This window comes from Sceloporus occidentalis, unplaced genomic scaffold (genome assembly GCF_023333645.1).
Source record: "Sceloporus occidentalis isolate IW3139 unplaced genomic scaffold, rSceOcc1.0.p SCAF_2, whole genome shotgun sequence".
Taxonomy (NCBI): Eukaryota; Metazoa; Chordata; class Lepidosauria; order Squamata; family Phrynosomatidae; genus Sceloporus; species Sceloporus occidentalis.
The window spans coordinates 26,895,630-26,914,926 of record NW_028316982.1 but is presented as its reverse complement, the minus strand read 5'-3'; the positions used below and the strand labels follow the sequence as shown (position 1 = coordinate 26,914,926).

The 19,297-nt window shown below is 38.6% G+C and overlaps 1 protein-coding gene across 5 annotated transcripts in view; it reads left to right on the top strand.

Annotated features, from left to right (window-relative positions):
• SCHIP1 (schwannomin interacting protein 1) overlaps window positions 1–16,953 on the top strand; it is a 610,191-nt gene extending 593,238 nt beyond the window's left edge. For 3 of the 5 annotated variants that reach the window (XM_089508950.1, XM_089508952.1, XM_089508953.1), the window contains 6 exons: window positions 1,959–2,076; window positions 2,784–2,981; window positions 5,143–5,266; window positions 8,910–9,003; window positions 10,686–10,736; window positions 16,181–16,953. In XM_089508950.1, coding sequence (XP_089365076.1) covers window positions 1,959–2,076; window positions 2,784–2,981; window positions 5,143–5,266; window positions 8,910–9,003; window positions 10,686–10,736; window positions 16,181–16,232 — 637 coding nt within the window. In that variant the 3' untranslated portion in view covers window positions 16,233–16,953. The remainder of the gene's footprint in view (window positions 1–1,958; window positions 2,077–2,783; window positions 2,982–5,142; window positions 5,267–8,909; window positions 9,004–10,685; window positions 10,737–16,180) is intronic. The other 2 variants (XM_089508951.1, XM_089508954.1) reach the window with 2 other exon arrangements.
• Window positions 16,954–19,297: the final 2,344 nt, after the last annotated feature.

The following is a 19,297-nucleotide window of genomic DNA, read 5'->3' as shown; positions in this document are numbered from 1 at the left end:
CTTAAAATCTGAATTACACAGCATTTAAAAGCCAAAACCTCATTGGTTTGAAAAAGCCTGACAGCACACAGATGTTTTTACCTGCCACCAAAAGGAAAGCAGGGATGGAGCCATCCTGACCTCTCTAGGGAGGAAGTTCCAGAGCTTGGGAGCAGCCACTGAGAAGACCTTCTCCTTATTCCCACCAAATGAACCTGAAAAGGGTGATGGGACAGAGCAAATGGCCTCTCCTGCTAATCTTAGTGCTCTAATGGGTTCATAAAGGGAGATACAGTGCTTCAAATACCATGGACCCAAGCCATGTCGGGCTTTATAGGTCAAAACCAGCACTTTGAATTGTGCTTGGAAATGGACTGGCAGCTGTTGCAACACTGGAGTTGTGTACTCCCTGTAGGCAGCTCCAGTTAACAACACGGCTGCATCTCTTTGGGGCAACTGAAGTTTTTGACCCCTGTGGGTCTTGGTGGAAAAAAAATGGTACTTGCACCCCTTGTTTCAAGCATCCCAGTCCCTCTTTATTAAGTGAAAGTTGCAAAAACCACAGCCTTTTCAATGTTAGTTTCTTTTGTAGAATTTTCTTCATGGGGAAGCTGGCCAACTCACTGTCATGATGACACAGTTGGCAAAAGCATGCATTACTTAGATAGATGTTTGTGGCATTCATTGAGTGTGCTGTGACTATCTCTATGGACTGGTCTAGTTTCTTCCGTATAGTTACTCTTGTCTGTTTTATTCTACACCATTATAGCACTTTGATCCCATTTTAACTGCTATGACTATTATAAGGAATCCTGGGATCTGTAGTTTCATGTGTAATTTAGTATTCTCCACCAAACAGTTCTAATGCTTCCCCAAACTATAAATCCTAAGATTTTGTAGGATGAAGCAATGATAGTTAAAGTGGAACCAACATGTTATAATTGCATAGTGTGAAAGACTCTGCATTTATTCTGGTCTTTATTGCATTTTAACTTTGAGAATCCATTTCTGAACTATAAAGACAGTAATGTTTAAACACTAATACTGTCCTCCTTCATAACATTGTCAGAGATACAACATCTGGCAAGTAGCTTTCTATGTTGTTATTGTTGATATATAGCATTAACTTCAAAATAGCATCTTGTTTCATTAACAGAAGTATGGCAGCTCCTATCTCAAGGATTCACAGTCTTCCCTGGGCAATCCAACAACAGATGGTGGCATGCTATTGTTGGTAGATGAATAATGGGAACCGAGTGGGAAAGGTTACATGGAAGTGGGTGGGAAATGGGCTGCTCAGAAAAGGTTTTTGCTGAAAGGCTGTGTCTGGAGGTGGAGTGTGCAGGAGAGTGATCAGAGTTGTAGCTTCACATATTGAACAGGAGAAGTTGTTTGAAGCACAGAAAACATTAAAGAGTGATAGAGATCTCTGGCATGGCAATTTTAAAGATAACTTATTTTCCTTTATTTATCTAAAGTGCTGCAGCATGTATAACAGTGTGGATTATACTGATGAAGATTACTAGATTGATTTCTTCCTTTTAAATGGAAAGAAAATTGCTATTCTGCTTAGTATTCCTGTGTAATTTCTCTAAATACACTGGGGCCCTTCCAGATTCTGCTTTCATTATCCCTGACTGTTGGCCATGATGACTGAGCCTAACGGGACCTAGAGTCCAAAAACATCTGGAAGGTCAGAGATTCCCCATTGCTGCTAAAGTCAAGCTGATAAGAGATTTAATGGCATAATCCTATATAGATGGTACTTGCTCCCAAGTAAACATGCATAGGATTGCAGACTAAATTACTTGAGTGCCTTGGACCAGTGTTTTATGTTGGTGTATGAAAGCTTAAAATAATCCTATCTGAAGGTGGGCGCCTTCAAGAAAGGGTTAGTTCTACAAAGATTTTTAACAGTCAGCACATACTGTTTCTTTGCAGAAAGTGATAATCCACTCTCTTCTCTTCCCATCTCCAAGGTTACAAAGTGGGATGAATCTGCAAATATGTTTTGTAAATGACAGTGGCAGTGACAAAGACAGTGATGCAGATGACAGCAAGACTGAAACAAGCCTGGATACACCTTTATCCCCCATGGTGAGTCTTAGAGAAGCTGAAGAGCCACCCAGACTTTACACTGTGGGCAATTCAAATAGAATGCCACAGCTACAAGTTTACTTTTAAGAAATTAAGACTGCTAAAGTCATTGTGTTATAACCTGTAATGAGCACTGTAACCTTCAGTTTTCGTTACAGGTTACATGCCTGGCAGGGGAGGATGCTTGCTCAGGCTTCCTTGCCAGACTGTGTGGCCTGGGTTGCATGTAGGCCAAATAACACAGGGCAAGTGTTTCTGTACAGCTTTGGCCAATTAATCTGGCAGGTGGGTATAGTTCTAAGAGTAACTGTACTAAGAAACTATCATAAAATGTGTCATAGAGTAATCCTTCTAGACTTCTACCAAATGAAACAACTCTCTAATGTCTTAAACAAATTTCTTTCCCACCGATATTCAAGATTCTTTTCATTAGAAATGCCAAACATTAAAATTTAGGAACAGAGAAACAAACCATTCACTCTTCTGGTCATCCAAGGCTGGTGGTTCAGTTTGTTTCCATTTCATGGCAGTGACTCACAAATGGATTCAGGTCGTCTGAACCAATCAGTTCAGTTCCAGTTTACATGAGCAAATTCAGAAGTCATTGATATTATGATAATGCTAATTGACTAGTTGCTGAATCAGACATGCCTGTTTGCATATATCCAGTCTTAGAACTGCCATATTTGTGTTTTGTACTTTTCCAGAGCAAGCAAAGTTCTTCCTATTCTGACAGAGACACTACTGAAGAGGAATCAGAGTCCCTGGATGACATGGATTTTCTCACTAGGCAAAAGAAACTTCAAGCTGAAGCCAAAATGGCATTGGCAATGGCAAAACCAATGGCAAAAATGCAAGTAGAGGTGGAAAAGCAAAACAGGAAAAAATCTCCAGTAGCTGATCTTGTATGTATATAAAACTAAAACAAAAAACTTTAATGTATTCTAGTTGTTTTAATTTTTAAGCATCACTTGACTTGCAATAAATCTCTTTGTTTTTGAATTTGTGGGATTTAGAAAAGCTTGTAGCACTAGTATTTACTCAAACAAGGAAAATCCATGCCATTAAATGGTTTACATTTTTGCTCTACAAAACCAGAGGATGGAGCTCTGTTGGTGCACTGTACTAATGTAAGTGCCGTTGTGCACTTTTTTCAGGGTTGCATTGCAGAGGGAAGGCAAAGAAAGCCTATAGATAAAGCTTCATGTTCCCAGGCTGCCTATTTCCTCAGTGCTTGGCTTCCAGATTAGTCCTTAAAGCTAAAATTACTCTGGAAATGTTGCCTTGAAACAAATACCCTGTCCTGCAGATCTTCCTGGCAAATAGACGCAAAATAGGGGTATACGATAGAAAAGAAGGTGTTTGACTGCAGAACTTTAAAACAACAGTGATAGATTTTCTGTGGCTCATGTCTCCTTTTGAAAGAAAACCAGGCCTTTTGCTTTTTTATCTGACCTGATAGTTATTCACTATGTAGGGAATTTGTATCCTTACTGTCAAATGGTAATTTAAGATTAAACCATCTGCATTCAGAGACAGTAACACACCATATAATTTCTGTGCATACTCTCAAATGTTCCAAATTGGCAGGGACACTCTGGCTTAATTCTCTGACATCCCATGTGTTCAGCCATTTTAAAATGTCCCAGATTTTCTTTCCTCCTCCCATTTCTGCCATTTATCCTTGTCTTACTTCTCTTGCTGCAAAGTAAGTACAAAATGCAAAAGTAATTTGTGCTCAGTTAACTGAGTGTGGAAGAGAGAAAAGGAGAGTGGAGTTTTGCTCTTCCCAATAGGCTCAGGCAAAGTAAATTCTTGCAACCTCTCCTAGCTTGTGTGTTGCTTCCTCATTAATAACTACTACCATCCAGATCACACCCTGATGTTGCTTTGCTATGCTTGTCCTGATTTTCATCTATGAAATGTTGGAGGGTGAATAGATTCAGCCAGCACACTGTTCAAGATCCAGCATGGCATAGTAGTTTCAGGGTTGGACTAGGGTTCTGGGAAACCAGGGTTCAGATCATTACTCAGTCATGAAAACTCACTGGTCATGTCACACACTCTCACCTTTAGGGAAATCTCTTCTGAATAATTCTTGCCAAGAAAATCCTATGATAGTGTCACTGTAAGTCTGAATCAACTTCAAGACACATAACAACAACAATGTAGATTCAGCCAGTATACCCATTCTGGTAGAGTTGGGGAGTCTTCTTATCCTTGATGTATTATTCATCAAATACCAGACTGTAATACATATATAAAACATCTTAGTGTGTTATGCACCATACAGGGGAATTATATATGTATTATGCCCAGCACTCAGGAAAAATGAAATATTATAAGTCTTGTTATTACTACAACATAAGAAAATATAAATTTATTTTTGTGAAAATGTGTATGCAAAGGAATTTTAATAATAATAATAATAATATTTTTTATTTGTATACCACTTTTCCTCCAGATCAAAGCGGTTCACAACATACAAGCTACATGTCACAAAGCAATACAATACATCAACAGTGACATCAGCGATCTCATACAATTAAAAAAAAAAATCCTCTCTCCCCCTCAAGATGGTGTTCGGAAGGAGGGCTCTTTTCTTCTTCCAGGCGAGGCCTGTTGTTGCTGGCCTGCCTCTCTCCCCCTCAAGATGGTGGTCGGAAGGAGCACCTTTTGCAGCACCTTTGAGACTAACTGAAAGATAGAAGTGGATAGCATGAACTAACATAGACTTGAGCCTGCTTCCACAGATGCATTTACTTTGCTTTAAGTTTTCATAAACTAACAGAACACACTGGTCCCGGGAAGCCAAGTAACTTAGACTGCAGTTGTATGCATTCTTACTTGGGAGCAAATGCATCTGAGGAAGCAGACTCAAGTCCACAAAAGCTCATGCTACCAACTTCTGTCCTTCAGTTAGTCTCAAAGATGCTACAAGATCCCTTTGCATACAGTACTAATTTTCCAGTTTAACATGGCTATGTCTTTGAATTAGATCACTTTGTGAACATGTGTTCTGCTGGTAATGATACTGGCCTAAAGTGTTTTCTCTGTGTTCTTTAGCTGCCACATATGCCTCATATAAGTGAATGCTTGATGAAAAGAAGTTTAAAACCCACAGACCTGAGAGATATGACAATTGGGCAGCTACAAGTGATAGTCAATGATCTACATTCACAAATAGAAAGTAAGTGGAAAATAATAATTGTGCACTGGGATTACATTTTTGCATCTATCATTGTTCACAGCATTTCAACAGATGTAAAAAGATATATCTTATGTAATTATGTATGTGAGGGTTCATACAGGACTTAAGGAGGATACATGCCACAGTCCCCATGGGATTATACCATCTCTGATAAAGGAGAAAAAGATGTTCACTTGGGAACAGTTTTTCTGGGGATGCAGGTGGATTATAGGGGAGAAAAAGACAGGAAAATTTCTTCCTGTGAACTTCTTCATGTTAAATTACCCTAAAATATGTACAATAATATTTTTAATTTGTCTACCAGTTCGTTTTTCAAAGGGAAACACAAATTATATAATTTTTAAACAGAAAGATTAATAACACAACTCAACACACTAGTAAGTATGACTGAATCTAATGCATCTAAAATAGCACCTCTGTGGGGAACATTTCATTCTGTTGTCCTGTGCAATAAAGGTCATTTTTCTGACTAGGAAGTGAGCAATTAATATAGATGTGGACTGGCATTCTGTATTGCAGTTTTGGATTTGTCTGCTAGAGTTACAGATCTGTGTAACTGTTCAATGTAGAGTAAGACTACATAGTCAGCGTAGCATAGTGGTTTGAGTGTTGGACTATGACTCTGGAGAAAAGGATTCAGTTCCCAGCTCAGCCATCAAACCCACTGGATGATCTTGGGTAAGTCACATGTTCTCAGCCCCAGAGGAAGGCAATGGCAAACCTATGAAAAAAATCTTGCCAAGAAAACCCCATGATAGGTTCTCCGTAGGATTGCCATAAATCAGAAATGACTTGAAGGCATAAAACAACAAAAACATAATCTTATTATAATATTGCATGCATGACTTCCAAGCCCACCTTAACAGCCAGCAGCCCGATGGGCCAAAAGAGATCTGTTCAGCTGCCAATCAGGGGACTAGTGGAGGATTTTTTCAGCCCTCTCCCCACCAGCAAGTGAGGCTGTTGACAATCAGCAGAATCTTTCACAATTCCTTGCCATAGCCTTGCTGGGAGAGAGCTGGAAGCAGCCTCCTCCTTGAACCAATATCAGTAGCTGAACAGACATCTTTAAATAGCCAATATAAAATATTTTCAGTTTTCTTCTGGCATCATTGGACTAAATGCAGTGGTGGTTCTTCACACCATTAGCAAAACTTGTGGTAAAATATGCTTTTGTGCCACTGTGGATAGAGAGTGACATTTTAATCCAAAATCAGGCAATATATAATCCAGAAGGATATATACATAGTCCCTATCATTATAAGTTACCCTTCTTCATTACAGAAGCCACCGCTGATCCTGAATATCAGTGCTTGTGGGAATTTCAAAACAACCACCAAATTTAAATAGCACTGGCGCTTGTGTGGATTCAGGTATAGCGATATTAAGGCCCAGAAAATGTCTTGGAAAAAACAGTTATTTTTCCATTTTTTAAACTTGGACAGATTTTCTAATTTTTTTTTCATTGCCAGAGAGAAAAATTTGAGAGTTTGGGGAACATAGGGAAACAATTGTTTGGAATTAGTGATATGCTTTTTACAATGAAGTTTTACTCAAGCTGCCAGGAACTGCATTATATGAAGATTTGTATGTAAGAGAATCTGTATAATTAGAGAAATAACCGTTCTTCTCCATACATTAGACATCAGTACCACTCAGAACGAAGATGAATTTGTGTATTATACTGGGGACCCTTCATTGTTATCGTAATACACTACTGAAGGGTTAAATATATTCAGCATTGACCTTAAGTCTTATTTCCATACATGTGACTAACCTAGCCTTTTGATTTTTATTATTTCTGTCTAAATAATACACTTTATTTGTTTTACCGAAAAACATATGGTTATTGTTTTCATTTTTTCCTACTTCACAGATGACAAAAGTTATGATACATATACCTAGGTAGCACAGTGTGCAGCTGTTTATAGTTGTCTCATTAGTATGGGTACATTCACAGTTGTGTTTGTACAGAATTAAGATCTTTATATTTTTACATTTCATCCGTATACTGAATACTAAAATGTTATGTGATAATTAAGTTATCAGTTTACACCGTTTGTGTTACAAACAACAGAACAAGTTTGGATTTGATATAAAAATAGGTTTTATATACATTTCAATTTTTCTGTTTTCCCTCCATGAAAATCAGGCTTCTTTTAATGGCGTTAAAATTTCTGAAAATTTTACATATTCAGCTTTGTAGTGCGATGGGGGAATTACATAGTATAGCTCACTACTGCAAAAAAGCCCCCATGTGAGATAATGGAGTTTGTCTCTTTGACATTGTACTGGTACACCATGGCCTCAATCCTACATCCCTAAGCATAGGGAAGTCACTCTCCAGCTCCTAAAGTCACCCTGCATAGCCATTCTGTGTTTAGCAACAAGCAGGCATATTTGGATAAGTGCCTGGCCACATCCCTATAGCCAGATGCAAAATGATCACAACAGCACTGATACTTGTGGAGAACCTCAGTCCTGATGTCATCATTTTGCATCTGGCTAAGGGGATGTTGCCAGACACATTTCCAAGAGTGCCAGCTTGCTGTTAAGCATAGAATGACTGCTCATGGCAGCTTCAGGCTTTCACTACTTGGAGGGGGGAATACCCAGCCTCTGCAGCACCCTATTATTATTATTATTATTATTATTATTATTATTATTATTTCTTACCTGCTTCTCCCCATGGATCAAAGTGGGGAATAACAACAATGAAAAATAAACAACATCAGTTAGAATACACATCAATTTAAAATGACAAATAACATATACACATATTGAAAAGATCCACATTTTAAAAAATTATTGTTTAAAATCAACTGGATAAGTCTGCCAGAAGAGACTGGACTTCAATGCTATTTTAAATTTGGGCAGCCTATTCAGTTGTCGAATGTCTTCTGACAGATCATTCTACAGTCTAGGGGTCACTGATTGATAGTCTTGGCAGACTGGGATAAACGTCCACGAGAGGACCTGAGTGTACAGGGCAGATTGTATGGGAGGAGGTGATCCTGTAGGTAATCTGGACACAAACCATGTAGGGCTTTAAAAGTAATAACCAACACTTTGAATCTTGCCAGGAAACTTGTTCCTAACAGAATTCTTGCCTATAAGGCTCATGCAAATACAGCTTTAGTGGATTATGCAGATTTGAGGATGTCCCCTCCCCTCTCTAATGAGTTTCACCACAACTGGTAAAATAGCAGGTGTTCCATGACCTGCTGATAAGCTTAACTATTTAAGAGTGCATTCCACCATCTGTCAGGGATGCTGTGACTTTGAGTTCCTGCATGGCAAGGGGTTGGACTGGATGGCCCTTGTGGTCTCTTCCAACACTATGGTTCTATGATTCACCTTTTAAATGTTACCCTTGGTTATATCATGCCAAGTATTTCATCATTTTGATATTTTGCTAAATATATATATTTTTAAAAAACAATACTAGTTATTGTTCTGAGTTCATTACTTCATAGCCTTCCTTATGTATATTCAAGCCAAAAAACTACTGAGAGACCTTTGATTTCTTGAATTTCTGTACTACAGCGACTAACAGATTTTAAAGCATTAGTCACAGGGGAACAAAGTGAAATTAAACCCTTTTTCTCCTTTCTGCTGTCAGGCTTGAATGAAGAATTGGTGCAGCTGCTGCTTATTCGAGATGAATTGCACACAGAACAGGATGCTATGCTGGTAGACATTGAAGATTTGACCAGGTTGGCAACATGTTATATCTTTTGCTGGAATGATTTGTCTTAGGGCTAATGATGGCATGCCATTGAGTCAGCCAATAAACCCATCTGAATTTTGGATACAGAAGTGTCCTCAACCAACATTTAGGTCACACATTTTCTGAACAGTTCCAGCTTAGATCATATCCAGCCATCCACAATATAATAAAGTCATCATTGATCTCAGCCAAGAAGTAGCAAAATCACATACAGTCATTTTAATTTTCCAGCACTCTTCATGTGGCTGGATGTTGAGCAGAATTTAAGTTGGCATTCATGTGAGATTGTTGCCTCATAGCTTTCATTTTATAAGAGTGTTAAGGTGAAATGGAGGAAGAGTTATCCTTTTACTGGATTAACTGCAGGATGCATCAAATGTATCAGAATTACTGGAACAAAGAAGCAATAGCATCTCTTCCCCATTCTGTGGAAGTACAAGGTCTAATAGTTACTTGATTTTGGCCACAGCTTTAATACAAGCTTATACGATTAGAAGGGCACATGTTTGAGTATGGCTGTTGTGGCTTTTACTGTATGAATGGCTCTGGTTTTTACTGCTGTTTTTTTTAACCATATGAGCACAACTTGCTCAAGCTTTTTGGCAGTTGGGTGGGTGGTTTTCCTTGAAAAATGCTGATTTTGGACAGTAAAAAATTTCAATGTTATTCACCTTCCCCTGTCACATGCTTAATGAAGCTTCTTGATTTACTGAACCAATAAATAATCAAGCATCCAAGGCTTGATGTTTCATCTAGATGCTTGTACAAGATGATTCAGATATTTTTTCTCTGGAGGAAATAATTATCTCTAAGAAACATATAGCTGAATTTTGTCTGGGAAGACAAAAGAAATTGTTTCTAATCGTGGATACAAAAAACTTCCTTCATTCTGGAATCTCCCTTTGTGAAACCTCACACTCTTCGCTTACTGTTTCAGCTTTTCTCTGATTTCAGCTCCAGTCCTTCAGTCATGTATCTGTCATCTTATTTTCCTAACTTTTGCTTCCTTTCCTCAAATTACTTTTTCTGAAGATCTTGCAATACCTTTTCTTTTACTGGATACATGGCATGTTCTGTTATTAGCATGCCTTAATACAAAAATCTGCCAGACAGTATTGAGGGTGGTCTAATGTCTGGCAGCAGAAAATCTTCTGGAGCCAAAATCTATTACAATAATTTCAAACATGACTTCAGAAGCTGGGAAGACTCCTGAAGGATAGTCTCCACTTTGACTATAGAACTTTTCAATTGTAAAGGGGACTAAGTAAAAGACGGATAACTGTGCCAAAACCTAAATGCTATTCATGTTTCTTGTCCAGAAATGATTCTATATCTCTGTTCATGGGGTGGAGCCTAATGAAAAAAAATTAGGATGGGAAGCAGTTTACTGTTTACATCTTTCATAATGAAAGGGACAGAGTCTGTGAGTGGATGGAGTTGCTCTTTTCTATATTAAAAGTAGCACCTTACCAAATAGTCTAACCACACAACTTGAAATAATTACTTACGTTATCCTTCTTGGTGATTCTTTCTCCTGAATGCTTCTCATCCTGTGCTAATTTTAAACTGTCAGGGGGATGAAATATGTTCATCATCTGCAGACAGAGATGAAACATAACTGAAACAAAACAACCCAACTATTTTTTTTCTGTAATATTTCTTTTACAGTGCGGTCCCCTATCAGTACCATGGTAATTTAGCACCATTGCTGCAGACAAGGTAAAATACAGTGAAACCTCAATTTACCCAGATCTCTTTAATCCAGACCCTTCCTCATGCCATACGCACCTTGTGTCTTCTCCTCATATCAGTCCTCTGTTGCCCTCTATTCCAGATTACTTTCTCTGACAACTCAACAGCAAGTAATGCTAAATCACCTCTCATATATGGTGTAATGTCTGTCCACTTATCCACTGCACTGACACCTTTTTAACTACAGAAAACAATTTTTAGAGCCTGATTTTTTCCACACCCTACAGAATACTTCTAGTGCTGTTTATGAAGGCTTGGAAAACTCGAACTGATTAATTCAATGCCTTACCACACAGAATGGAGTCTAAAGCCATCAATTTGTGTGAGGACCTTCAGAGGCTGCTGAGTATCTGATATACATATCCACTTTCCCTTTTCTTCTCCCACAACTTTTTTGGGGGTTCACAAAATCCATGGCAGCTTGGCAACTGTAGAAAGTTTTCTTTGAACCCCTCATCGAACCAAAGATATTACCAAGAGATTTGAAATGATGGTAACTTCATGCTGCTGGAAAGAAATTGCTTAAATTTACCCTTGCACATATCATATGTCTAGTTCTGATGAAGATGATTTATACAGAACTTGAAAACTACCTTTTTTGACCACCAGTTCCAGAATTCTCCATGTCCAGTACCATTTCTCTGGGGAATGGTTGTAAAAAAATATTATTGGGATGTTACAGACTACGTGTTTGAGCCTGCTTCGGGCTGGCTTGGGGATGTGGCGTTTAGATGCATCACACTCCCAAACAGGATTGTAGCCAGACTGGCGATTACATACCATCCAGCTTCTGTCCCACTTGGGGGTGTGGTATATAGACGCCACTTTCCCCAGAGCTGGCTTTTTCAAAGGGAACAGCCAACTCTATGGTGGAAGGGATTGCTTTTTTCAGCCCCAAAAAGGAGTGGATCTTATTTGCTCCTTTTTAAGATGGATTCTGGCTGGATTGGGCCCAGGCAATTTGTTTGCCCTGTTTGCCCTGGCCCTGATCCAGCCTAAAAGGGGTGACTCTAAGCCCCCCTTTTGGGCTGCCTGTATCCCCCCATTATTATTTTTAATTCTGGATATAGAATATTATTTCTACTGTCTCTTAAACTGATACCTAATATTTTCTTATTATATATTCTGTGATATCTGAAGCAAGCAGATGAGAATAAGTTTCAAGGAACCAGTGCTGATGTTAGCTCACACTGTGTTTGCATAAAGTAAATACAATGAAATAGCTAAGCCTATACTTGCTTCATGTACTTCAGAGTTTGCTATGAAAACAAACCGTGAACAATAATTGCATTCACTAACCGATTACAGAAGCAGCTTTCATTGGTTCGGCTGCTAGTCACAGTTCATTGTAAACACATCTGGAAATCTAGCTGCCCAGTTTTAAAAAAAATTGAATTACAGATAACTGAACAAGATTGGGAAGAAATCAAACAATAGATCACACAGAGAAATTGTATAGCTCTTCAGATATTATTGAAGTGGAACTCTCAAAGCCGTAGCTAGAACATCACATGGTAAAGAATGCTGGGAGATGCAGTTCTACAACATGTGGAGGGCTGCATAATTCCCACCCCTCCTCTACATTACAGCTTTTCTTGGAGTTAAGGAATAAAATAAAAAAGGAAAATCTGCAGAGGCAGAAAATGTGTACAATCACTGGAAGACACGCTTCTGCCATCTATAGGCAACAGTAAGAAATACCTTTCTAATTTGACTGGAGAAACATGACTAACCACTTACATATAAAACCAGCTCTGCTGCATATGTAACACATTGTTTTTAATTAATAGGAAATGCATTGATGGGTATCTATCAGGAATGCAGCATGCAGCATCTGGATTGTAAAAGTTAATAGACTGAGGGCTTTTTAGTTTAGAATGACTTGTAGTTTAGCTTCTAATGTCCATGACTGGTGCCTGTGTTGACGGGTTTGTTGTGGATATATAGCCATGATGATTGCTACACTACTAGTAGTAACTAAATCCTGCATGATGCACATGACAGGAAAGCACTGTGAGCAGTGAATATGGCACAATTTCCATGGCTACCATTAGGGTGCTTTCACTAGTGAAAATATCAAATCTCCAGGAAGGTGTATAACTAGTGGTAGAACACATGATTAGCATGTTAAATGTCCCATTGCTTAGGAAGTGGGTGGCAGGAAAGTTTTCTGGTTGTGGTCCTGAAGAGCCATTGCCAAGAAAATGAGTAACTACTAGGTTAGGTGGGTTAGTCTTACTTGGTATACAGTGATTTCTGCTATCCTAGAGCAGGGGTGGGCAAAGTGTGGATATCAATTGCATGTGACCTCTCAGGGCTGTTATTAGTTTCCCCTCATATTTTTGAAGAATTTTTTTGGCAGGATTATGGCAGGGAGGTGCACTCTTTCAGGCCAAGAAAAAGCCCTTTTCTCAAAATCAAAATTGACATTGGTTTTACAAACAGGGTGAAAAAGGTCTCTCAACTGGGTAAAACAATCTGTAAAAACAAAAAGTAAAAAAGTTGGAATGGGAGCCACAGCAGTGAGGTGTGACTAGTCAGGTCTGCTGAGCAGCCTATACAACTCCCAGATCTTGGGCAGTTGTCTATCTTTTTTCCCAATGAGGATTACCTGCAACGAGGTATGATGGCTTCTCATTCCTGTAGCAATATATCTTAAATTTTGCCAGATAATTATTAATACATTAAATTGTGTTCACAAATTAAGATCCTACATGGTTTTTGCTGAAAGATAATAAGCTCATCCACCAGTCCAGTAGTCAAGCTGATGCCTTTTCTATGCTTTGTATCTTAGGAAAGTTTTCTGTAAAGCCAGTGCAAAATATTGTGTGCTCTGACATTTGTCTTTCTGTTTGACATTATTCCCAACCCTAATAAACTAGTGACCAAGTCCTCACTGATTGTCTGTCAGATGACTTCTTTATACAGGAAAAAGTCAGTCTAGTCACGGGGAGGCGTTACAAACCGCCGCTTTGCGGCGGTCTCCCAGCGCTGCTGTTTGCTCCACAAGGGAGCCGCCACAGCCAAACCGCGCGGCTCCCTAACAGAGCAAAAAAGAAGCTCCAAAATGGAGCTTCTTCTGGTGTCGCACTCATGAAGCTGCGAGGCGCCAATGGTGCACTCATGACGTCATTAGCGCCGTGCGACGTGCGGACGCACAGCGTCCGTTACGTCAAGATGGCGGCGGCCATGTGGAATGACCACCGCCATTTGTTACGGACAGAGTCTGTACCAGGAAGAGGGGCGTCTGGAAGAGACACTGTTTTTTTAAACTGGGATGTCCTGAGGACGTCCCAAGTGGCTGTTTGTAACCCGCCTTAGTGTGCATTTGCATGCTCTTGTACAAATATTTTGCTGCTGAAGATAAACAGTAGGCTGGTTGATCCCCTTATAATGCAAGAGTATTATGTTGCTAGTTGTTTGCCTCTACAACTGCAAACAAGCAACAGATACTTCAGAGCCCCTGTGTCATGGCCACACTCATTGAAAAAAGGAAAGCAGTCATAACATTGCTTTGGACTTCTGCAGTAGTGAATTATTCTTACTGTGGAGGAAAAGAGAAACTAGGAGATGAATCCTACTATCACTTCCAGTTAAGGGAGAACCACTGAATTAATGGGGTTGGCCTAAGTGTTGGCTCACCATGCAACAGTTGATTTATTGGGTCCACTAATAGGATTCAGGCCTGTAGTAGCAGCACATATGGACACAAAATGGAGAGGGGGGGATAGGTCATTAAGAGAACCAAGTTTTGAATGCAGGAAATCCTAAGTTCAGTTTTTGGCAGTTTCTAATAGAGATGAGTGTCTATATAGCAGAGTGGTCACAATATTGGACTGGAACTTGGATCCAGGTTCTAGTTCCCACAACTCAGTAGTGGAACTCACTGAGTGACCTGAGTCTATTCACAGCCTCTCAGTTTGACTTGCCTCATAAGGTTTCTATGGAGTTAAAGTGTGAAGGAAGACAGTCATGTACACACCACCTCGGGGTTACTGGGAGAAAGACAAGAAATAAATGTAGCTCATAAATACAAACAAGACTCTTTGTCTGAGATCTTGGAAAACTTCTGTCAGTAATTGTTAATAACACTGGACTAGATGGACCAATGTCTGGCTCCGAATAAAGTGGTCTCCTATGTTTCTATGATCTAGTGATCATTCTTAAAGCAATTTTTCCACGGATGAAGGGAGATCCCTTCTTTCCTCTGGAGATCAGTGGCAGAAAAAATAGCCCCTGTGTTCAATAGAGAGTACATCCAATATATTGTTGAAATTTGGACTAGTCAAGCATCACTGCCATTGAAAGGAAGCTCTCAATGTCCATTCTCTTCAACATGTTGGAAACACAGGCTCAAAAGTGATTTGAAGCAGTTTATTTTCTTAGGTGGCGTTTAATTTTGAACCACAAATTGTACATGAGTTTACAAAAATGCTAAGCAGGAGTTGGAAGCAATGTGCATGGTTTGTGTCTTGTCACTCCATCAGCACCACCATTCCGTTTTATCCTCTGTGGAGTAGGTCATGCTGAAAGATGGTGGTCCTTCCAGTGTCATCCAGTGGCTCCTTGAATGCATGACAATTTGACATTGGGTCTTTCTGTCCTTAGTCATCCGCACTGCAGAAATAAGCCAATTTGACATCACTTTAACTTTCCTGGCCCAATGCTATAGAATTCTGGGGGTTGTAGTTTGTTGTAGGACCAGAGCTCTCTGACAGAGAAGGTAAAATGTCTCACAAAAGTACAATTCCCAGAATTGCATAGTGTTGAGCCAGGGCAGTTAAAGTAGTATCAAACGGGATTATGTCTGCAGAGCAGATGCAGCCCAGAAAGCATAAATGGCAATAGTTTGGGTCCTTAGTTAATGAAATGTTAAATAGATGATTATTCAGGCAGATACCTTCTCTGAGACATTCCACTGAAACGGATTGTTGATGTTTCATGTGTGTCAGTGGCGGGGAGACAATTTTGTTTACTCTTTTGTATCTTGAAATGTTGGTGCAAAATTGAAGAAACCTAATTCCAGGCTGGGGTCACATTGCAACTTCCTTGGGTCATGTCAAGAGAAACAAGTTTAATTTCTATAGGAAACAGATGAAACTCTCCTCCCTTTCCTTTTACTGCTGAAAACAAACTTCCTTTCAGTATTACTGCATCATTTTTTAAAACTGTTTTCAGGCTGTGACGATTTTTCGGGGGGGGGGGGTTGTAGACCAGAGCAGTGACAAGTAAGAATGTTTAAGCTGGCTTAGTTGCAGCAAAAGGAAGAAAACATAATGCTAATTTCTGTTTCCTTTCTATATATTATTCGCCTATGTGGTCTATAAGTTTTGTATTTTTAAAATAAAAAAACAGCATTTCATTTGAAGTTCCTTTATAATAATGTCAGTTTTTTTCCATTCCCCTTTCAGACACGCTGAAAGTCAGCAGAAGCACATGGCTGAGAAAATGCCAACAAAATAAAAAGAGAAAGCATCAGACTGGAGAACAAGCTAGAACTTTTTTTTTTTTTTTTTTTTTTGCTTCTGTGGTTGTTCAAACGCTGATGCCCCACATGTGGCGCACAAGAACCCAGTGTTAGTCATTGATTCCGGGTGCAGTCTGCCAAGCACAAGGAACCCCGCACGAAACCCTCTTTGAACCGAATGGTGGATGCACCACACCAATGCTTGGTGAATTGCTCCCGATGTCTGAAGCTTTATGTCCAGTGATTGGCCTATGCTTTTTAATTTATTTGCTGTCGGGGGGGGGGGGGGTTGGGGGGAGTTTGTTTTTGTTTTTTACTTGTGCCACTAAATATTGGACAGTTCAATAATCTTATGGTAGAACAAAATGTACAGTACTTATAAAAATTGCAAACATGAAAGAAGAAGAGAGAGGATAGTTTAACTTTTATTTTTGTTTATTTAGAGACTTTTAAGTTAAACTGTATTTTACCATTGACTACTTTTTATTGTTCCACCATAGTTTTTAAAAAAACAAGACTGTAATTTGACGGTGCTATTACAAGTAAAAAGAAGAACATAAATGCCTGCCTTGTAGTGAAGTTGTAGCTTTCAGTAATATGTATATTTTAATCAGTTTTCAACATTTTGTGAATGTTGACTACCTGACATTCATTTTTAGATGTGCTATTAACATGCAGTTGGGTTGAAAGAGCTACCTTGAAAGTTTTATGTATAAATATGTAAAATAAAAATTAAAAATTTCTTTCATATCATATGTCTTTTTGTTGACTAGTGGTACAGTCTCACCTTGAATATCTTTATTGAACCCTATGTGAAATTCTTAGTTTCCCAATTTCCAAAAGCCTATTTATAGCTGAATATATATACTTACATACATATATGTATATCACTTTTTACTATTTTTTTATTTTGTATTAATAGAGAATACAAATAAGTTAGTGTTAGAATCTCTCAGTGCACATAAATAGATTTAAAATTCATAAAAGTGACTGTGAGCTGAGTAATTAAAATATTACAACTTTTCAGCTGTATACAAAATGAAACCAGTGTAGCAAAAAATTAAGCACACATTTCCAACAATGTTGTACTGAATCTGGAGTATACAGGATAACAATCTCTCCATGTTAAGCTTGTGCTAACATTATCACAATGTTAGTCTTAGTCCTGCCCATTCTCTCATTGAATTGACTAAAAGGAAACTGGAATTCACACAGTGTTTCTCAGGTTAATCATTTCTTCCAAAACAGGAAGATCTAACTATCATCAGTAGCTACTGTATTTCCTCTCTCACTGTTATTAAAGGTCATGATTTCATCTTTAGTCTCAAAAGGGAATTCTGTGTCTCTCATATAAAGCTAGTTTTTGGATGGAAAGCCTGAATTAGAAAGGGTCAGAAAAATAACACCCAAATACACTGGGAACAATCATAGTCAATGAGGAGTTGAAAAAGATAAAACTAGCAAATGTGAGATATTTGAGAGACAATTGTAATGTGTGTTTCCTGCAATGCTTAGCATTTTGACATAAAATTAAAAAGTGAGAAATAGCTGACTTTCATACATGTTTATTAATGTATTTGTACCAATTTATACCCCACTTTTCCATCCAGAAAGTGAAGCTTAGATCTTAAGAGAGTTACTTCTGTGATTTTGTAAATAAGGTGGAAATATCAAATTTACTGAAATAATTTTTATGCCAAAATAGGTGAACTATTTACGATAAACAAATGGAGAAATTATCATCTAGACATACTAGAATTTGGAGTCATGGAATGAAAACAATTAAGGCAAGAGAAAGGAATACAGTATTTCTTCATGCAGTGCTTTATTACATGAATTGTCATAAGACATTGTGATTCTTGTTAAGCACAAATGTTGGGTTGTGTGTGTTTTAAAGATTAAACAAAACTCATAGAGATCTCTGAAGGATTATTAATTGCTGCTAGTTATGACTGAAGCTTTCTTGCTTGGGACTTCTCTCTTCTGGCCTGTTGGAGACGTAACATAGGTAGGAATGCAACTAACAAGCAGGGTCTCTGAAATATAAATATCAACCAGGGGGAAATCTGAGTAGCAGTGTGACCACAGGAGTGGGAACACAGTTTAACCCTTACATTCTGCTGTGGTTGTGACAGAATTTCTACCCTACTCGCATCAGGAAGTAAGCCTCCATCAGATCATCCTTCTGATGCAAATGGGGTGATGAATCATCAGAACATCAAGGTAGTGAAGTTTTAAGTCTGCTTCTCATTCTTTGTGATGGACCCCTAGGCCTTCTTCAAGTCTCCCCCTTTGCCAAATAACATTTTGAACCTTAAATGGAGACCCAAGATTGTATAATTCCCATGTTAAAGTTCTTTGAGAGGAGGGCTGGTTTTTTAAGGTGAGCAAAATTGAGTTTTTAATCTTCAAAGCAGGAAGTAACTAGTTGGTCATTGCCAATTTCTGAAAAATGAGCAAATGCAGCCCACAGGTCAGAGTTGTAAGAGCCCCAAACACCAACCAATATGCAGTGGTGAACTTCCTCACTTGTACTAGTTATCTGGTAGTAATTAGAGATTGGCCTTTGGTATGATTAAGGCAGCTCAATGTTCTTATCATAAAAGAATATCCATGGTTGTTTGTCCTTGAGTATCCGTCAGGGCAGTTTGAATAAGGAAATAAATGTGTGTCAAATATCTGAATGAATTAAGAAGGTGATTTTCAGCCCATGACTTAAACACAGAACAGACTTCTGTGTTTGCTCTAAAGCCAGCATGGCGTAGTGGTTTGAGTTTTGAACTACGACTCTGGAGACCAGAGTTTGTTTCCCTGCTAGGCCATGAAACCCACTGGGTAACCTTGGGCATATCATACTCTCAGTCTCAGGGAAAGGTAGTGGCAAACTTCCTCTAAACAAATCTTGCCAAGAAAATCCCATGATAGTTTTGCCTTAGGGTCAACCTAAGTCAGAAATGACTTGAAGGCACACAACAACAACAACAACAACAACAATGGATAACTATCAGCTTGTAAAAGTTTTAAGAGCTGCCATTCCACACATATATGTTAAGAATATAAT